This window comes from Sander vitreus, chromosome 21 (assembly GCF_031162955.1).
Source record: "Sander vitreus isolate 19-12246 chromosome 21, sanVit1, whole genome shotgun sequence".
NCBI lineage: Eukaryota > Metazoa > Chordata > Actinopteri > Perciformes > Percidae > Sander > Sander vitreus.
Window position 1 is genome coordinate 20,197,701 of NC_135875.1, and position 21,172 is coordinate 20,218,872.

Sequence of the window (21,172 nt, forward strand, 5' to 3'; positions counted from 1 at the left end):
CAGATTATACGCTGGATCACATTTCCTTTTTTTTGGTGCTCTGATTGTGTATCAGACAGCAGGGACATGCTGTCTGTCTCATCTCTACAGCCCCAGTTTGGATCAGGCCATTTTCCCCGTTGTTCCTCTGATATAATATTAAAGCGGGTGAGGCAGCAATGCTCAAAGACTGGTTATGTCCAAAAGCGTTTGTCGGTTTGATACCCTGCGGGGAACGTCTGGACGGTAGAAGTGAGTGAATCACATCACAGCCAATGGCTACTCGTTGTAGTGGGCAGCTCTCGGGTGTGAACGTTTCTCACTAAAGAAGATTGTTGCAGAAGAAGGTGCTCAAGGGAGTCACCAGTGGACGGATCATCCTCTGTTCATTGTCACGTAAAATGCTTTATGGAATATGTATCGTCACAGTGAACGCAGGGAAATGTCTGTTTGCTTGCTATTTAAGGTAAAGAGCTGTATGACATAAGGAGTGAGTCATGATCACTATCACATTGCTAGTCCTATTTCCACAGTGCTGCGGAGTAAGGTCTGGCTACACCACACGTACATTCCAGGATAGGAGAAAAAAAAACTCTGGGTTGTTTGCATTACTTTAAACCAATCACAATCACTTGTTTTGGTGGAACATTTGCACTCCGCAAAAGTGCCAGACGCCATCGAATGCGAACATTTGCGGTTACGACGACGAACTGCAGTCAGGTCGAGAGAGAGAGAGAGAGGGAGAGGGATGAATCCTAACCCTAACCCAAACACCAGATACTGACTGGTTTTCGGACCTCCCCAATATAGTAAAACTGCACATTTTAGAGTGGCCTTTTATTGTGGCCAGCCTAAGGAACACCTGTGCAATAATCATGCTGTCTAATCAGCATCTTGATATGTCACACCTGGGAGGTGGATGGATTGTCTCGGCAAAGGAGAAGTGCTCACCAACACAGATTTAGACAATATTTGAGAGAAATAGGCCTTTTGTGAACATAGAAAAAGTCTTAGATCTTTGAGTTCAGCTCATGAAAAATGGGGGCAAAAACAAAAGTGTTGCGTTTATAATTTTGTTCAGTGTATATACAAAGAAGCTTGGACTACAACACACAAAGAGGGAGTGTCACTTCATTCTCTGCTCACGATGCCATTACTCCACTATATCTTTACATAGCAAATAATTGTTTGCTGCTAAATTAACGTTCTGAATATTGATTACATCTTCTTAAAACCGAGTCCGCAATAACAGACTTTTTTTTTTTGGGCCGCAGCCAAAACAAGCCTTAAAAATACAACACTTGACATAATTATCACCTTTTTAATACAGTTGATACAGTGAACTGGTTAGCTAGCAGTTTTTTTATTTACACATCCAGCAGGTACAGAGGTACATTAGCATTCATTTGGAGTCGTGTTTCTGTCCACCTGTTAAAAAGGGAGTCCAGGATTCACTCTTCTTTCAAGCTCCGTTTCAAATATCAGGCTCTTTAGCTGCTTAAACGTTCCACTATGTTCACCAGCTTTGTTTTTTTAATTTTTTTTTACATCTTTACGCTAATGATAGTGGTAATGGTGAAGCAAAATGCTAACTCTACTGGCAGGAAAACCACAACAATGAGCTGAAAGATGAGAACTGCAGGCAGGTCATAATTATCCGTGGGTTTGTCACTATATGCGTGGGATCCATTGCTAATATAAAAACATTGATTATAGCTGCTTTAAGGAGACGTAAATAAATAAGAATGAAATGCCTTTGCTGGATTGACTGATGTATTATGCTTCTATGGTGGTCTCAGGCCTGTTGTTGCTAAACCTTTGGTTTATTTTTTTTTTTTTTTTTTTTTTTTACAGTGGACAAAATTATTTAAACGGACATAACAGATGTGGTAACCTTCTGCTCACTTGAAATTTGCCTTAAATGGACGCTTATATTTTGATACCACCCGGCCTCTGTCCCAGTTTTCAATACTTTCCCACAGTCCTCTAGTCCTGTGTAGTGGCCATGCATGCCTACCCTCCATTTCATTTCACCTTTTTCCTGGGCTTCAGTTAGAGCTGCGCGATATGAAGAAAATTAAATATCACAATATTTTTTTACCAAATACATCGATGTCGATATTGCAGCGATGACTATTGGTGCTTTCAGAAAATATTTACACAATGCAATTTTTGATAAATAATCATCAATAACGTGGATATAATGAATACGTGGGTAAAGGCAAATAATAGAACAGCTAGACCAGTCTGATAAGTTCAGAACATTACATAATTTTACTGTAATGCAGCCTTTAAAACCAGGAAAAGACAATATCACATATCATGATATTAAAAATTTAAGACGATATGTAGTCTCGTATGTCGATAGAATATCGATATATCGACCAGCCCTAGCTTCAGTCACATTACCTGTATCAACTGAGGCTTAACCAATGAGATTTATTTCTTCTCTGAGAGCAACTCTGAATCCCAAATGCTTTATGTGAAACATGCACCTGCTGGTCACACTGTGAAAACGCACTCTATACCCTTTAAAAGTCCAATATGTAATATTGACAGTTAGCGTTTGAAATGGTTACTGTAGTCCAAATTCAAAATACTGAATGTATTCAAAATACATGGGAGTTGCAAGGTTGAGAACGCTAAACCCAACATCACAAAATGTCAATGTTAGCTTGATGCTAGTCTCGCATTGCCAGACAATCCACAGCGCAGCGGAGTTGCTTGATGCTGCTATGTTGACATTGTCATAAAAGCCCGTGCTCTCACGGAGCTCTGAACCCGGCTGAAAGTCATCTTTTAATCAACTAAATGTAACAACTACGGCCACTAAAAAGACCGTGACCTTGCGGAGCTTTGTGCGTGACTGACAGCCACCTTTTCTCGGCTTAACGTCACTGCAACAGCTGCTAGAAAGACCATGACCTCACGGTCGTCTGAACTCAGGGCACAGTCTGTCGGCTACGCCTGCTGAACAGAAGCGGGGAGACAATTTCGGCAGGGGGGAGATTGTCGGTACTACTACTTCCAGCCCTGTTATACAGCTTGTCTATACACTGTACAGTCAGTACATTACACATTATGGTCGCAGGCCAGTTTGTAAGAAAGTGGGAATCATCTTGCTGTCCAACATATAACCGTGAAGCTGGCGATGGTAACGTTAGCCACAATAACATAACGTTACGTACATTACAAAGCGACCTGTAGAGAACACTGTTGTACAATCCAATAATTCAGGCTACGGCGTGTTTTGCCAAAGTTAAATTGCATGTTTCCATTATGAGGAAGTCAAACTTGCGGTTTCTGACATATGTCATGGCTCCTACGTTAGCAGTTTGCGTGTATTAGCATGGCGGCGTTAGCACCAGTCAGGATCACTCTCATTTTCTTTTAAGAGTAACTAACTGGAGTTCTCTATATAATTTAATGCGAGCACATAAATGTTGAAATGAATGAAAATGACTATCCCTACGTTAGCCGTGATATAAATGAATTAAGATCAACGCTTACCTGTTTAGGAGAAATTAGTCAACTCGTTGTCCTTTTAGGCTCTAATCTGTCTCCGTCTTTTAAATGCATCTCCAATATTTACCTGTGTTTTTCCTCGTCTCTGGTTATGCAACCGTTTAGAAAGATGGCAAGTTTTTTTTTTAGGGCGGGTAGAATTAATCTATCTCCGTTGATCCCGTTCGTTTGTTTGCTGCTTCCATGGCTGTACTACAGCTGTAGCGCGCTGGGTTTTTGTTTTTTTACAGGTATATCTGGCAGCCCGGCCCGGCTGTCTAAATGGGCAGTTAATACCAACACACAGGCCAAAACACAAACAGACATTCCGTCACGGAACGGAAATTTCAGAAGGAGAAAATACTGGCTTTAGCATTGTTGTCAGAAAACATAGTGTTTCAACTTAGCATGTTACATTAATATCTGATGACACATTGTGATAATTTTTTGATTAAATACAGTACATATATTACATATTGCACATTAAGTCCCACATTGTACAACATGCCTGCTGAACGCCTGCTTGCACGTGTGCACCATCCATAACTGAGCGGAGTGATTCAGCCTTCAAATTGAAGGTGTCTGTGGAGAAAATGTCACGCTTCCCATTACAAGCGGTCATACAGACTGCACCTTTAAAAGAAAATTACACCCTAAATTACAATTTGTCATTTCTACTACACTGTACAACTCATTTTTTTCATTATACACTGGCCCCATTTAGTCTCTCCTTAAGATGAAGAGTAAAGTGATAAATGATGTGATCTACAAACAGATCCTGGAGCTGCCCCGTAGCGTACACTGTGATGGGCACTGAGCACTGAAGCCCCGCATTCAATTGATTTGGATTGAGTATTCAACATTTTTTTCTCCAGAATTACTCAGTGTAATCTAATCTTTCAAAAATGGCTGCGTCACATCATCACTTTGAGGAGTGTTCTCATTTCCAGCTTAGACAGACTGCTTTTGTTGGCATCAACTAATGTCCCACATAGGGCTGGGCAATATATCAACATTATATCGATATTAATATATAAGGCTAGATAGCGTCTTCAACGTTGGATATCGTGATATGACACGTGTTGTCTTTTCCTGGTTTTAAAGGCTGCATTACAGTAAAGTGATGTCATTTTATGAACTTACCAGACTGTTCTAGGCTAGCTGTTGTATTATTTGTCATTATATCCAAGTTATTGATTTTTTTTTTTTTAAATCTCATTGTGTAAATATTTCGTTAAAGCGCCAATAGTCAACCGTACAATATCGCAGCAATATCGAAATATTTGGTCAAAAATATTGTGATATTTGATTTTCTCCATATCGCCCCAGCTCTAATCCCACATAGCCTACAGTATTGTAACGGACTGTGTTATTTCTTCAGGTTAATGTGTTTGTGTTAATGTTAAGAGTATCACTGTTTAGAGGCAGCCGTTTGGGCCAGATTAGTGATGTTGAGGTAAACTCTGAGATTTCCTCCTGTCAGTAAAGTAAACATGTGAGTTTAGATGCTGTGAACCCTGTTTACATGTCTTCCTATGAGAGTGAGCCACGGGAGATTATACACCTGTTATACACCTGTAGTTGGCTGAGAGCTGGGGGGGAGAGAGAGAGAGAAAAAAAATAGACGGCTGTTATGTTCTGCAAGGAGGAGTTCAGTTTTTGGAGATGGGGAGCTAGCAAGTGGCTAACGTCAGGTAGTTGACTTATTTTTGGCGTTGGCAACGGCCCACAGTAGCCTGTATTCCGGTCAGTAATACAACTCCGTAAACTGGCTATAACGTCTCACTGACTGCTCATTGAGGGACGTCACAGTATATTGGAAATGTAGCCTACATTATTTCAGTGTTAGGGTGGATTTTCCCTACAAACGCACCGAAACAACCATGCCTTCACGCGCTCCCAACATCACAATACGAGAGAGGGAGGAGTGAGAAAGAGAGAGAGAGAGAGCTGTTTACATTGTAAGCCAGAGCTCAGATGTATCCAGCTACACCACCGGGACAACAACTGTCTCGCTTTATAGCCACTTTGTGTCCGTTGAACCGCTTCTAACTGACGGTCATGATTTAGACGCGCAGGTGAACTTCCTTCGCCACAACGCTCTTCGACCACAAGAGAAAAAAAAAAAGAAGTGTTTTAAGACTGAAAGAACCCCCAATATTTTAAACTCTCCTGCTTTTCCTAATTCTTCGACCTTAATTGCTCGGAGCTTAACAGGTTTTCACTAGTCATTATGTCCAGGAAGAAGGCAGTGAAAGGCAAAGGGAGCGCCAAGAGCCCCAAGGCGTCGCCGAGAAGCGGGAGGACGGGGAAAGGTCTGGCCGCCGCTGGCGCTCCGTCCTCCGGACTGGTTTACCCCAGCAGACCGTCCATCAGCAACAGCGGGGAGTTTTACGACTTCGCCTTCAAGGTAAGCCGACAGCTCAGGCTTATAATGAGACATTCTACAAGCGTGCGTTCAATCAAGCAATCAATTAGAATGTTAAATGACCACAGGTGCGAGGTTTGAAACAGTCAGTAAACGCCTTTCAATTCCCACTTTTTAAATGAGGTTTTAAGTATCTTATTGTTTCTTGGAAGTTTAAATTCTACTTGTTTGCAGTTTCGTTTAAATTTGTTCTAAGAAACCAGAGTAAATGTGTGTGTCGCTGAATTTAAGGAAATGATTGAAGCAAGATCACTTGAAAGCAGCAGCATGCCCATTATAACTGTCTTTTCGTAAAATAAAAGGTGTGTTAGGTTTCACATTTAGTTGTCATCTTTTGTTGAAACTCTGTAGACGTTTTCACGGACATGTGAGACAGCCAGGTATGGAAACCCATTTCCGCCCCCACATTTTTTTATTTTTTTAAATTTTTTTTGCCTAGCTACATGAAAATTTACGCATTGTTTTCACGGATGGGATCGCCTTTAGAACACAATCTCGTATTTTACGAAAATAGTTAACTGAAATGTGTTTCTGAAAACATTTTAAGCGAGAAATAGGCTAAGCAGTTGCTGAATCTGTCTTCATTTCAGATCGACAACGGTCAGTTTAAAAGATTGCCGTCAGCTTTTGAGAGGCGCCGAGCTGGACGCTCCATATTTGCATAAAGTTGGCTGGATTCAACTTTATGCAAATGAGGAGCGGGGCAACTCGATGCTTCGCTTCTTCAAAGTCCCCGCAACTCTACCAGAATGCATTGCACGGCTGCTCCCATAGACATGAATGGGAAGCGTGGAAAAACACATTCCAAAATGCAACAGCAACAGCCAATTTCCCCTTTTACCAAACCAACGCATTTCCAGAACTTTAAATTAGGGGTGCACGATTCAGAAAATGTCACGATTCAATATCGATTTTTAGGCTCAAGATTCGATTCAAAATCGATTTTTCGATTAAAAAATGATTCTCGATTTAAAAAAGCGATTCACAGTATGTAAATGTAGTTACTTTTACCATGTGATTGCAGTAGACATACAATTATAAAAATAAATAATAATAATTAATCGATTTTTGAAATTCTAGGAATCGATTTTGAATCGGTTTCGCTTAAATCGTGATACGAATGAATCAATTTTTTTGCACACCCCTACTTTTAAATGTATTTTTTTATGGAAAATGTCATAAATAGAATAGAATGTTAAATACCTACACATGAAATGGATCAAATAGTGTGCGTGCGTCTCTCCCAAGTCAGAAATGTGTCCTATCCTTTTTGTTTGTACAGCTTACAAAATACTGTAACAATTCCAAATTTTACCGTACAAGTAATTGTCTCAGAAATAATTGTGATTTAGCAATATTATGTCTCTTTCAGTCAAATAAAAAAAAAAAAAATATATATATATATATTTATTTAAGTATTACTTTTTAAAACAAATACAGTCTTGAATGAATCCTATGATACGTCTTTTGGTTCCATCACTGTCATGTGACCCAGATAATGTAATGTAACACAGTGTTACGACCCCTCCCATTTCTGCCTGCTGTTGGCTTCTCTGGCTTTCCTGGCTGAGCTGGCAGTATGGGAGGGGTCGTTAGTTAATTGGCGGACACCTGGGTAGGCCTCAACCAAGGCTATTTATACAAGTCATGTCTGGTTGTTTTCTCTCTGCATTCTCATTCTCCTAGGCTCCACATCTCCTGGTTTGGGTTTGGTTTAGCTCCATTGTTGCAGTTGTCCACACATCTTTCACTCGCACACCGAACACACTACTGATAACATTTCTTCCACACCTGTTCTGATTCTTTTGTTAATAGTAGTTTGTTTACTTTACAATAAACACTTTATTGGCATTTCTAACCCGTTTGGTCTCCCCTCTGTGTCGCATGCATTGAGCCGGTTTGTGACACACAGGTACACAGCCTATGAAGTGAATCACGCCTCCTTTTTATTATTTTTAAAACATTGTATTTTCCTCTTAAATGACTAAACATCAACAATTACCATCAACAGTCACACCACTTAGGACCTTAGCTAATGTTAGCAGTTAATTGCGGTTAAACGAAGAAACGGCCATTGCGTCAAATATTTGCGATTTGACAACGATGTAATAACTGTTACAGGCCTACAACATACACACTCTGTCTCCGTAGGACTATTATAATGTTGTAATGTTGCGACCCGTAAAACATTTCAAAGTGTTAACCAAAACTGCCAAATATTTCCTGGTCCCCTTGGGCTTGCATTTTTATTAAACTTTTTGTCTTGGTTCATTTTTCATAGACCAAAAATCTAAATGATTGAATTTGATGAATAATCGACCGATGAATCAATAAACTCTGGGTCCCACATCTCTCTCTCTCTCTCTCTCTCTCTCTCCCCTCTCTCTCTCATCCCCCTCTCTCTCTCCATCCCATTGGTCTGTACAATCTGCTCTCTCCCTCTGGAGTGAGTGTGACGCTCTGTTTCCTCTGTAGATGGGAGTTCGGGGAGTGTGTGTTGTGTTGCCTAAACTTCTGTATATTTGTAGATAGATTCCCAAACGCAGACACAGGGTTTCATTAAAACGTCTCTGTCTGTCTGTCTGTCTGTCTCTCTCTCAGGTGATGCTGGTTGGGGATTCAGGGGTTGGAAAGACCTGTCTGCTGGTTCGCTTCAAAGATGGAGCCTTTCTTGCCGGGAGCTTCATTTCCACTGTGGGCATCGACTTCAGGGTAAGCATGCGCACGCTCGGAGGAAAAGTGTACAAAGCCCGAAATGAAGGTGCATGAATGTTAATGTGACTTTTATTGTCTCCCTTGGGAAATTGCTGCGTCAAGGCCAGACATCTCAGTAAAACGCATTAACTACAACACGTGCAAACATCAGCCTGAGATCAAATGTTTCCATCATTGCTGCTCAGACCAACTGCATGCTTCGTCGGCCCCAAGTTGCAGCTCAATGTAACTGAAAGATTGAAACGTGTAAACTTTCACAAATCCTTTCAGAGTATGGCAGACACGTTATTGTTATCCTTAAAGCTGGATTGTGCTTCTGCAGAGTATACATGTAAACGACCTACGGTTACCCATAACACCCTTCTCTGGGTAGGTTTGCACATGAGCCGACCGGCAGAACCAAATCTCAAAAACACATCTCCTGTGTTCCAGTACCCATACTACCATATTCATTTCAATCACAGCAGTCCTCATTTGGAATGAATAATCCAATTTTATTCAAGTGCATAATTACAAGAGTAGTGGAGCCGTGATTAGGTCCAAATATTTTACCCTGGGGGTCTAGACACTCGAGATGCGGGACTCATGAACATTTTTTTTATTTTTAGGAAACGTCTGATGAGTTGACCGTAACCTATATCCTACCTACGTAACACATTACCGCCAAATTCTACCGCCACACATGAGAGAGGACTACAAACATGTCATCCGCACCGACAGCTGCTGTGCCATTCCTCAGAAGCTTTGGCTTAAAAAACTTTAGACAACAAGGCCCAAACAAAAGAAGCGCTGACTTAAGACTTGACTTGGACTTAAGCGCAGAGACTTGAGACTTGACTCGGACTCTAGCTCAGAGACTTTACTCAGACTCTAGCTCAGAGACTTGAGACTCTACTCAGACTCTAGCTCAGAGACTTGAGACTCCACTCGGACTCTAGCTCAGAGACTCTACTCAGACTCTAGCTCAGAGACTTGAGACTCTACTCAAACTCTAGCTCAGAGACGTGAGACTCTACTCAAACTCTAGCTCAGAGACTTGAGACTCTACTCAGACTCTAGCTCAGAGACTTGAGACTTTACTCAGACTCTAGCTCAGAGACTTTACTCAGACTCTAGCTCAGAGACTTTACTCAGACTCTAGCTCAGAGACTTTACTCAGACTCTAGCTCAGAGACGTCACTCGGACTCTAGCTCAGAGACTCTACTCAGACTCTAGCTCAGAGACGTGAGACTCTACTCAGACTCTAGCTCAGAGACTCTACTCAGACTCTAGCTCAGAGACTCGTGAGCATCTCTGCTCTGATATGATGAAGACTGGAGGTGAAGGGGTTGAGGATGCGTCGCATTTGTTCATACTAAAATAACAACTGACGGCAACAGATGAGAACAAATAAACATGGCACAGAAAGTAAGGAAATTAGTGTTTGGTAGATTATTTCTCTGTGGTAACAATGCTTTTTGGCAATAGCCTGTTTAGTTCCCTTTCAAATGGTGCCCCATTTGTAAGGAACATGCATTTGTGGGATGAGCAGCATTGGGACACAACACATTGGAATTGTATTAAGCTAAATGAAAAAAGTAATTTAAAGTGAGGTTATTTATTGACGGCCTTATCCTTTTTCTTCACTGCTAATGGCTAACCTATTTTCCCATTGTGCCCTGAGGGGAATTGCAGTGGCAGAAAAAAATAAAATAAATAAATACCAGCCTCACTTTAAGTGTCACAGCAGTGCAGTAGAAGCAGTGACCCTTTCAGTCTTTTGCTGTCTTGTTGCTTCCCAAAGCAAGTTTACTATAACTGCAGAATCTGACACAGCTGTGTGGAAAGCCCTTCCCGCAGGGAGGCATTCTCGGCCCCATTTCACCGAGGCTGTCACCCACAGCAACTTGCAGCAGAACAAGTGTAAAACGGTTATATTCCAGGATATTAACTGTGTGAGTGCGAGTGCTGAAAACACAGTGTTGATGCAGCCCAGCTGGATGTCTCAGGATGTGTTAATTGACACCCGTAGCACAAATGGGAGGCATCGCGGCATAGTACGTTAACAGGACCACACTGTATATGAAACATGCAACATAACTAAGCACATTCTCATGAAAGGGTCCGTTTGATATCTTACGAAAGCTGATGCACACCAATTCGTGTGATATCTTGCGAAATTAGTCGACCGCCGGCTACAGAGCTCCGTGAGCTGTTGGTCCTATCAGAGGCCGTTGCTAGTTGGGTGTAGCCAACAACATGTGACTTTGAGCGGGCTACAGGGCACGGCGCGATGATGGTCCTTTAGGAATTTGAGGCAGTTGAGTTTAGCCGACAAAAGGTGAGCGTCACGCGGCGACGACAGTTGTTTAGGCACCAAAACAACTAGTTAAAGCTTTAGCGCATGACTTTTTGACATTAATGTACGTACGTTACATTCAAGCCATTGCCAAATGAGTTGCTACAGGTAACAAAGATAAACTAATCTGCCTACCAGCACCTCTAAAGCTCACTAATGAACATGTTACATGTTGTTTGTTGAATCTGTACTGAATGACTAAACTGTCACTTTTTAAACCTTTTGAGCTGAGTCAGGCTAGCTGTTTACTAAGGCTTGATTCTTTCACGATTCGATGTGTGATTCTAGAGTAGTAGCAGTATTGCAATTCGATAGTATTAAGTTGAATAATACACTTCTAGAGACAATATATCATGAGACATTTCTAAAATCTCATTGTTTTCTAAATAGACTGCACATGACAAGTCCGTCAGTCTGACATTTATTTCATTTGTAAAGAAGAACATGGCACGTATTTTCTGCTTTCGCTCTGTTTACCTGGAAACGGATATGTAGGCGCCGTCAACGGTACCACTTAAACAGAAAATATTCAGGTGAATCATCGGTAAAAATGAAAAATATTGATTTTAGGGAAACGAAAATCTTGATACATAAGATTTTCAAATGTTTTTCCCCATCCCTACTGTTTACCTGTTTCAGCCTGTATCCTGAGCAGATCTAACTGTCTCCTGCCTATAGCTTCATATTTAGCCTGCGGATATGATGATGGTATCCATCATCATCATCATCATCATCATCATCATCATCATCTTTTGGCAAGAAAGTAAAAAGCAGGATTAAAGTGTCTTTACTTTCAAGGTCTAAAAATCTTAATATAGGTTCTCAAAATGATCTAAAAACAAGAGTGCACACACACACACACACACACACACACACACACACACACACACACACACACACACACACACACACTCACACTTCTCATCTCTTTAATCTGCTGCTTTGTGTATATGTTTTTGATGTCTACAGCTCTTTGTAACAGATCTGTTGGTTGAAAGAGTATTATTTGACTGGCAGTCTTTTGGAATGAGTCTGCTTCGTCAGCTTACCTAATATAGGATAAGCACATTATGTACATGGTCATGGTAATAATTTAGCAGGGTTAATACATCAGTATGCACTTTGTTTTGAGATAATCATTTTGGAGAATGATATTATTGTGATGATGTTACATGCTATGATGCTATTTTTAAATCGCAGAAGCCACTTCTCTGTTTCTTTAGAAAGAAAAGGCAGTGGACGATCGAGTCGGGTTTAATCATTTGCTGTCATGAGTGCCCCATGTAGAACAGATGGAACACACACGCACACGACTTTGTAATATGTTTTTTTGACCACACATTGTCTTTTTCATAGTACGTGACCTACCTACCTTGAGAAAGACCGTGTGTGATGGGAACCTTGACAAGCTGCACACAACTGAAATTCACCACACGGTGAATGTGGCTTATCGTCTGTGTACAATAAACCTGGCTACATTCGTTTTGTTGAGTTAAAGGGATAGCCTAGAAATCTAGACGCACCCTAGCCACAGCAAATGTAATTTGCAGCCAGGGTCGTCTAGCAACTCTCCGTTGGCTTGCGAGCTGGAAAAAACAAATGGAGTCGGTGGGCGGACTTAACATAATGACGGCAGAGTTACGCCGATTCCCTGCTACTTGAAAACAAAGAAGATGGCTGCTGCTGCTGGCGAACAGCGGCCTTTCGATCGGCTTTGGCCGCGACTCTGGAAGACTTGGATTAACCCTAGCCATTGACTTTTCTTTGAGAAAAGAACAAAGCACGGCACTGAAGTCATTCTTAAAAAAGGAAGCTGTGTTTGGAGGTTTGCCGACCGGATACGGCAAAAGTTTAATCTATCAAGTAGCGTCGCTCTGGTTGGTTGTAGCGCTGTCCTGTTGCGTGCAGAGGGAATTTGAAAGACAACCGTTTATCCCGCCCCTCGGATTGAGCCCTGCCAATGGTGAGTTCCCAGACCCAACATCATGATGTGGATCTGGCTTGTCAGGCTAGTAAAGGGACAGTTCACCACAATATTATGTACGTAATGACACACAATGGCTGGCTTTACACTGTTACGAGATGTGGCAAATGGAGACCGACGGCAAGAATACTTGCTGGCAAACGAGGAAGCGTGGCCTCAGAGCCGGTTCCGACTGTCTCGAGCTGTCCTGTTGGATCTCTGTGCTGTTTTGGGCCCAGCGTTACAGAGGAGGGCACGCCGTGCCTGTCCCGCTTCAAGAGGGGTCAGCTCCGGCGTCCCGTGGCAGAAACACTTCCTCTGTGTAGCGCTAGGCGTTTTTTTTTTTTTGCATCAACTTCAATATCGGACCATTTCTTTTTAATTTGGGCCACGGTCCGATCTCTGAGGCTGTGGCATTAACTGCGTCTGCAACATGTTGTCACGCTACAGCTTTCTTGGCATTAGTAATGCCCACACTGTGCACTCCAGACATATTTTCCTCTTTCCACCTCTCTAACAAGAACAACAACTTCACATTGAGTGAAAGTCCTTTGCTTTGCTTGTTTTCCTCTCTGCTCATGATGTCGGTATGAATGAATATTAATTTGAGGCGTTTCACTGACTATTTAAAAGTCTCATTGCATGATAATTTCACTTTATGAGGTTTTTTAACATTAATATGAGTTCCCCCAGCCTGCCTATGGTCCCCCAGTGGCTAGAAATGGCCATAGGTGTAAACCGAGCCCTGGGTATCCTGCTCTGCCTTTGAGAAAATGAAAGCTCAGATGGGCCGATCTGGAATCTTGTTCCTTATGACATCATAATGAGAAAGGTTACCTCCCCTTTCTCTGCTTGGCCCGCCCAGAGAAGTTGGCCCACCCATGAGAGAGAGGCATCATGGCTTTCAAACAAGCAAAGTGGCAGTTGGTCAAGGCCACACCCCCACTCTCCTCCTCAATATCTACAGACACAGAATTGGCACATCCTAAGTAAAGCTCATTGTGGGACTCGCTCTAGTGGCTGTAATTCTGCACCAAGGCTGAATTTCGGGAAAGAGACTTCAGATACAGCGGGGACCACTAAGGTCTATATAAAAGAGACTTCAGATACAGTATTAGGGGACCACTAAGGTCTATATAAAAGAGACTTCAGATACAGTATTAGGGGACCACTAAGGTCTATATAAAAGAGACTTCAGATACAGTATTAGGGGACCACTAAGGTCTATATAAAAGAGACTTCAGATACAGTATTAGGGGACCACTAAGGTCTATATAAAAGCATCCAAAAAGCACCATGTCATGGGACCTTTAACGGCGTGACATGAAGCCGCCAAAGCCACATTTAAAGACGAATGTGATTTATAAAGGGAAACCGGTGTAGGACGTGCGTGCGCACGGTTTTATAAATCCAAATATTTCTGTGCATTCTCACATGTTTGGTCCGTACGCCACAAATTCGCCGCACAGTTTTATAAATGAGGCCCCTGGTTGTGAGCAGTTTCATGGAGGAACTATTTTCTTTCTACCAAACTACACCCGCCAACCGTATCACTGCGCAGAAGGAAGCATAGTCATGGACGAGAGGCTTCTTTTTTTAGATAATCCTAGTTATGTATCAGTCAGTGTATGTCAAAACGTTACTTATTTTATTAAAATAATAACTGGGGCCGGACATCTTCCAGGGTCTCCTGGATGATGCTGAGTGAATTTCTGTAATTCACTCTAGTGATATTTGAAGAGATTAAGAGATTCATTTTTGGCAGTGCATTTGAAACTTGCAGCTGTGCATGTTGGTGTAAAGTTATAGAAAACACTAATTGAATCAGGATGTACATGTACACAACTTTTGTTTAAAAGTTTTTGTTTTAAAGTTAAGGATGGACAGTTCTTCCTTATGTTGTTAAATTACGTGGTCGACTGTTTGTGGGCAGCGAGAGAAGCTAAAGCTACAAAGATGAGACGATACAAGAGCATATCAGAAGGGGAACAAAACAAGCTTGTTATCCGTTCACACATCACTACCCAACTGTTCAGCTGTGTAGGAAACAAACGCACCTCCATCCTGATTTGATGTTTCTCCCAGTGTTGATGTGGGGTCAAATTTAATTGCTGAAGCTTTTGTGTCCATCAGGCTCCTTTTTAATTTTTTTTCAGTAGCACCACTGAGCAGATACCAGGACAGAAAAGCTGAAAAAAATGTGCCGGAATGTGCAGCAGTGTGACTTTTACACTTGAGATAATGAATAGGAGTCAGCACCCCGTGGGGGAAAAAAAAAAAAAAAAAGAACTTTGGGGGAGGGGGAAAAGAACAACCTAATTTCAGCCTGCTTTTCTCCATCTATTTATATTTCATTCAGAATGAAATGATGAGTCAGAAAACCAACTTTAAACTCTGCTCTCAGCCTCTCCTCTTTTCTGTCTCTTACCTGGCAGACGTCTGAGATTTGTCTCTTTCCACATAATTAGAATAGCAAGGTGTATTTCCGCTTCACTTTCTGTGTGTGTGTGTGTGTGTGTGTGATTATGTGTGCTACCTCTTATTTCCATAGTGTAGCTTTTCTCCCTTTCACCACCTATTCACTGCTTGAAATGATGCAGCTCAGCACCGGACCGGTTAATCATTAATTCACAACTGTGTGTGTGATTAATTCACAGGTGTGTGTGTATGTGTGTGTGTGTGTGTGTGTGTGTGTGTGTGTGTGTGTGTGTGTGTGAGAACTTATATTAGATTTTTAGACCTTAAAAGTAGGGCTGAACAATTAATCGCATATAACATCGCGTTATGTTAAAACGCGATTTCACATGACTCACGAGAGCAAATCAGTCTGCACTCCGCAGAGAAAGCATCAACTTGGCACGCTAACGCTACGCCGTACCTTGAGCAGATTTGTCATTCAAACAACTCTGAGTTGTAGTTTAAAACTTTTACAGCCATTTTAATAAAATGAATGGTTTTATTTGGGCTTGAGTCCATACAAGCAGTTCATGGATACAGGCACGCAGAACTGAAGGCTCGGTTAGCAACGATTAGCTCTGATTAGCGGTTAGTTCCGGTTAGCGGTTAGCGCCGTTATAAAGATATGGAGTGGAGGAGCTGCAACTGAGAGGGGTAACAACCAGAGTCTGATAAATGACGTTCGGGAGCTTTCACAGCAGCGTGGCCCTGTTGTTTCTACGGTTTTATTAGTACAGTTAATCCCACGACAAGAACACCAGCAACTAACGTAACAATAGCCTCTCTGAGCAAGTGCAACATTGATGCTGTCATGCACACGGCACGCAACTTCACGAGGGGGAGGGGCTGAAGGCAGCTCCTCTCTGTGCGCTGTTAAAGAAGTACACCGTTGTGTGTGTGTGTGTGTGTGTGTGTGTGTGTGTGTATGTGTATATATACATACATACATACATACATACATACAGTGGGGCAAAAAAGTATTTAGTCAGCCACCAATTGTGCAAGTTCTCCCACTTAAAAAGATGAGAGAGGCCTGTAATTTTCATCATAGGTACACTTCAACTATGAGAGACAAAATGAGAAAAGAAAATCCAGAAAAATCACATTGTAGGATTTCTAATGAATTTATTTGCAAATTATGGTGGAAAATAAGTATTTGGTCAATAACAAAAGTTCATCTCAATGGCAAACACAGAGGTCAAATGTTTTCTGTAAGTCTTCACAAGGTTTTCACACACTGTTGCTGGTATTTTGGCCCATTCCTCCATGCAGATCTCCTCTAGAGCAGTGATGTTTTGGGGCTGTTGCTGGGCAGCACAGACTTTCAACTCCCTTCAACGATTTTCTATGGGGTTGAGATCTGGAGACTGGCTAGGCCACTCCAGGACCTTCAAATGCTTCTTACGAAGCCACTCGTTCGTTGCCCGGGCGGTGTTTGGGATCATTGTCATGCTGAAAGACCCAGCCACGTTTCATCTTCAATGTCCTTGCTGATGGAAGGAGTTTTTCACTCAATCTCACGATACATGGCCCCATTCATTCTTTCCTTTACACGGATCAGTCGTCCTGTTCCCTTTGCAGAAAAACAGCCCCAAAGCATGATGTTTCCACCCCCATGCTTCACAGTAGGTATGGTGTTCTTTGGATGCAACTCAGCATTCTTTCCCCTCCAAACACGGCGAGTTGAGTTTTTACCAAAAAGTTCTATTTTGGTTTCATCTGACCATATGACATTCTCCCAATCCTCTTCTGGATCATCCAAATGCTCTCTAGCAAACTCCAGACGGGCCTGGACATGTACTGGCTTAAGCAGGGGGACACATCTGGCACTGCAGGATTTGAGTCCCTGGCAGAGTAGTGTGTTACTGATGGTAGCCTTTGTTACTTTGGTCCCAGCTCTCTGCAGGTCATTCACTATCTCCCCCCGTGTGGTTCTGAGATTTTTGCTCACCGTTCTTGTGATCATTTTGACCTCACGGGGTGAGATCTTGCGTGGATCCCCGGATCGAGGGAGATTATTAGTGGTCTTGTATGTCTTCCATTTTCTTATAATTTCTCCCACAGTTGATTTCTTCACACCAAGCTGCTTACCTATTGCAGATTCAGTCTTCCCAGCCTGGTGCAGGTCTACAATTTTGTTTCTGGTGTCCTTTGACAGCTCTTTGGTCTTGGCCATAGTGGAGTTTGGAGTGTGACTGTTTGAGGTTGTGGACAGGTGTCTTTTATACTGATAAGTTCAAACAGGTGCCATTAATACAGGTAACGAGTGGAGGACAGAGGAGCCTCTTAAAGAAGAAGTTACAGGTCTGTGAGAGCCAGAAATGTTGCTTGTTTGTAGGTGACCAAATACTTATTTTCCCGAGGAATTTGAAAATGAATTCATTAAAAATCCTACAATGTGATTTTCTGGATTTTGTTTTCTCATTTTGTCTCTCATAGTTGAAGTGTACCTATGATGAAAATAACAGGCCTCTCTCATCTTTTTAAGTGGGAGAACTTGCACAATTGGTGGCTGACTAAATACTTTGTGTGTGTGTGTGTGTGTGTGTGTATATATATATATATATATATATATACACTATAGTTTTACTTATTTAACTGTATAGTAAAGTTCAAAGACAGTGTTTAAAAAGTGCAATCCACATGTTTACATGTGTTTATTACAGTAAATAATAATTAAATAATCTAAATACTACTAAGTGTGGTAAAGCCACATATTTGTTTTTATATTTCTGCAATCTGCACTTTAGTTGTGTGATTTGTTTCTGACTTTCCTATGAATGTTTACACCAGGCTTGGTCAGTGCTCAATATACTACTGTGACTGAAGTAGTTAAATAAAAGATGTCATTCATATAAATTCATGCATCACCTGATTTCATCATCGCATACAGGCCTGGCCTCCAGGAAAGAACAGCTTGTTTAATCTATCTAATCTTGTGTTGTTCATACTATACAATGATTTATTGTTTGTCTTTGTTGAATAATACAGAAGACAAAGAGCTTAAAAAATAATGGCATATTAAATCGCAATATTTGTGGAAAAAAATCGCAATTAGATTATTTTCAAAAATCGTTCAGCCCTACTTAAAAGTAAGGACACTTTAATCCTGCTTTTTACTTTGTTGCCAAAAGTTTGATGAAGATGGATACCATTGTCATATCTGTATGCTAAATATGAAGCTATAGGCAGGAGGTGTGTGTGTGTGTGTGTGTGTGTGTGTGTGTGGGGGGGGGGCTGGAAGGAGCATGACAGGAGGATTATAGTATAAATTATATATACATTTTATAGCATAATTAATGGCGTGTCACTTTGAGTGACAGGGGGGTGATGTCAAAGTTGGCCGGCTTGAACTTCTTGTCCAAATATCACTTCTGGCTCCAAAAAACAAGATGGCGGCGGCCAAAATTCCAAACTCGAGGCTTGGGCGGCTGTGGCTCAGGAGGTTGAGCGGCCGTCTAGCAATCGTAAGGGCGGTGGTTTGATCCCCGGCCTTGCAGTCCCATTTCGAAGTGTCCTTGGGCAAGATACTGAACCCCGAATTGCTCCCGTCTTCGGAGTGTGAATGTTTATCTGATGAGCAGGTGGCACCTTTTTAGGGCAGCCTCGGCCACCAGTGTATGAATGTGTGTGTGTGTGAATGGGAGTGAATGCTGCCTGTAGTGTGTAAAGCACCTTGAGTGGTCATTAAGACTATATAAATGCAGTCCATTTACCATTCAAAACAGTAGTCTACAAACCAATGGGTGACGTCACCGTGGCTACGTCTACTTCTTTTATACAGTGTATGCTTGCAACATACTGTACAGTACGAATCTTCTTCACTAACAAGTAAGGGCCATTTGACAGTCGCTGCAGCCGAGCTTGCGCGCGCCAATGTGACGTCAAAATGACGTAGATCTCGCTGGCGCGCCACGATTTTGAGTGCGCGACCAGAGGGCTCTATATTTTTTTTTCTCTCTTGTAAACTTACTGGGTTAAGATGAGTTCTTTTATGGCGAATGAAAGGCTTGTCATCGAAACGTTGACGTCAATGCTGCTGCCAGTTGTGCCGTTGTATACCTTTTTCTTCTTCTTCTAGTCCGTAGAAATAGCGAAGTCGGTGCCATCTCTGTTCAGGAGAAGACTGCAACTAGTGTCGCGACCACCACGCGCGAGTATAAACAGTAACGGCGCTCCCATGACGTCACACTGGTGCTCGACAGGTCGGCTGCGGCGAGTATACCACAAGTTTAACAGAAACTGTAAACATTTCTCCTAAACTACTCACCAAAATAGTTGGCAGACATGGCAGTCCGCTTCTTTTGTGCATTTTTCTTTGTGCCCATGGTTAGATTTGAAGAAAAATATGCTTATGGCACAAACCTGAAAGAGGTTGGAATTCCTTCTGAGCAAATAGAGCTAAAGCTTTCAGATTTTGTGGTGATGGCGTAAGTGGGATAATAAAGAAATCACTTCCAACATGTTTATCCTCTCCGCTAAAGACAAAGAGGAAAAAACACTCGGTGACAGGCTGCTCTGGAAATGATCAGAAAACATCACATTCCTTCTGAACTGAACTGAACTGAAATTGTTTTTCTGAAAACGTTGCGGCATGGAAAGGCAATGATCAATTTTAAGGTCTGCAAGTTTAGTTTCCTATAGTTTATGATGAGATTCATGAGATTTGAGAGGCAGTGAATTCAATCGCCTGTTGTCATCATCCAAACTGTTCCCCATAGCTCCCTTGATTAGTCTGGCTGCCGGCCGCAGTAGATTCTCAGTGGATGTTTTCAAGAATAAAATGTTGCGGTGAACATTGTGAGATTTGCTCTTGCTTTACACGACTTGGAAGCAACAGTGTCCATGGGAAATGTGTCAATTTTAGAGCTGGCAATACTACTGGTGTGAGATGGAAGGACCTTGTCCTGGCAGTGGGCTCACTAATTAAATCATTGGGTTAGATTTTGAAGAGATGAAGGTCAATCTAAGTGCAGACTCGGACTAGCTGAGTAAAGCGATCTTAAAAACCTGTGTCGTCACCACAATGTAAAGTCTATGGGCCAGCGGGAGAAACACTACTGTGCACATTCAGTGGGCCCGCATAGCACTGGAGTAAAACCGAAAGCTTAATAACTTTTTTTGGCGTATGTGCCACTGAGCAACTCTCATATGAATGAACGGGGCTCCGCCTGGAACGCTGTGTCCAGGTCTTATATTACATCTATGTTTCATGATTGACTTACAAGTGTAAGCACGCGTGTGTGTGCCTGTTAGAATGATGATCGACAGACTGTAATCAGCCAGCAGAAGGACTGATGATGATTGCAGTCCCTCAGTGGCTCTTCAGGCTCTCATCGATCCTGGAACAACTTTTTCTTACTGTAGTGGCTGTGAATCATAATTCCCCTGCTAAAGACTGACACCATGCTAACACTGCAGGCAAATCTAATGATTTCTTCTAAAATATCCTTATGCTTGACAGTCCGCTTTGTAATTCCCTGACCACACTGGACAACATTGGTTGTCATAGTAACAATGTACAGGTAACACCAAAGGAAATTGTCTGTCTACAATATGAAGGGAGTCAATTGTAGTCTACATTACGCGTGCACTGGCACAGACACTCACACACAGACATTCACACACAGTGGAAATGCCAATGCATATTGTTGACTTGGTTTATTTGTTAGTGTGGGATGAATCATTGACATCTTCAAGGCCACACTGTACATCCATGTTTTACGTAAGTGTATTGTTGGCATTGGAAACAGTTGTCTATGACCTGCTTTAACCAGGATCTACTCA

At 41.9% G+C, this 21,172-nt stretch overlaps 1 protein-coding gene across 1 annotated transcript in view; it reads left to right on the plus strand.

Moving 5' to 3' along the window:
• Positions 1–5,601: 5,601 nt before the first annotated feature.
• rab26 (RAB26, member RAS oncogene family) overlaps positions 5,602–21,172 on the plus strand; it is a 113,637-nt gene continuing 98,066 nt past the window's right edge. The window contains exons 1-2 of the mRNA XM_078279163.1: positions 5,602–5,893; positions 8,513–8,623. Of these exons, the coding sequence (XP_078135289.1) occupies positions 5,717–5,893; positions 8,513–8,623 (288 nt within the window). The 5' untranslated portion in view covers positions 5,602–5,716. The remainder of the gene's footprint in view (positions 5,894–8,512; positions 8,624–21,172) is intronic.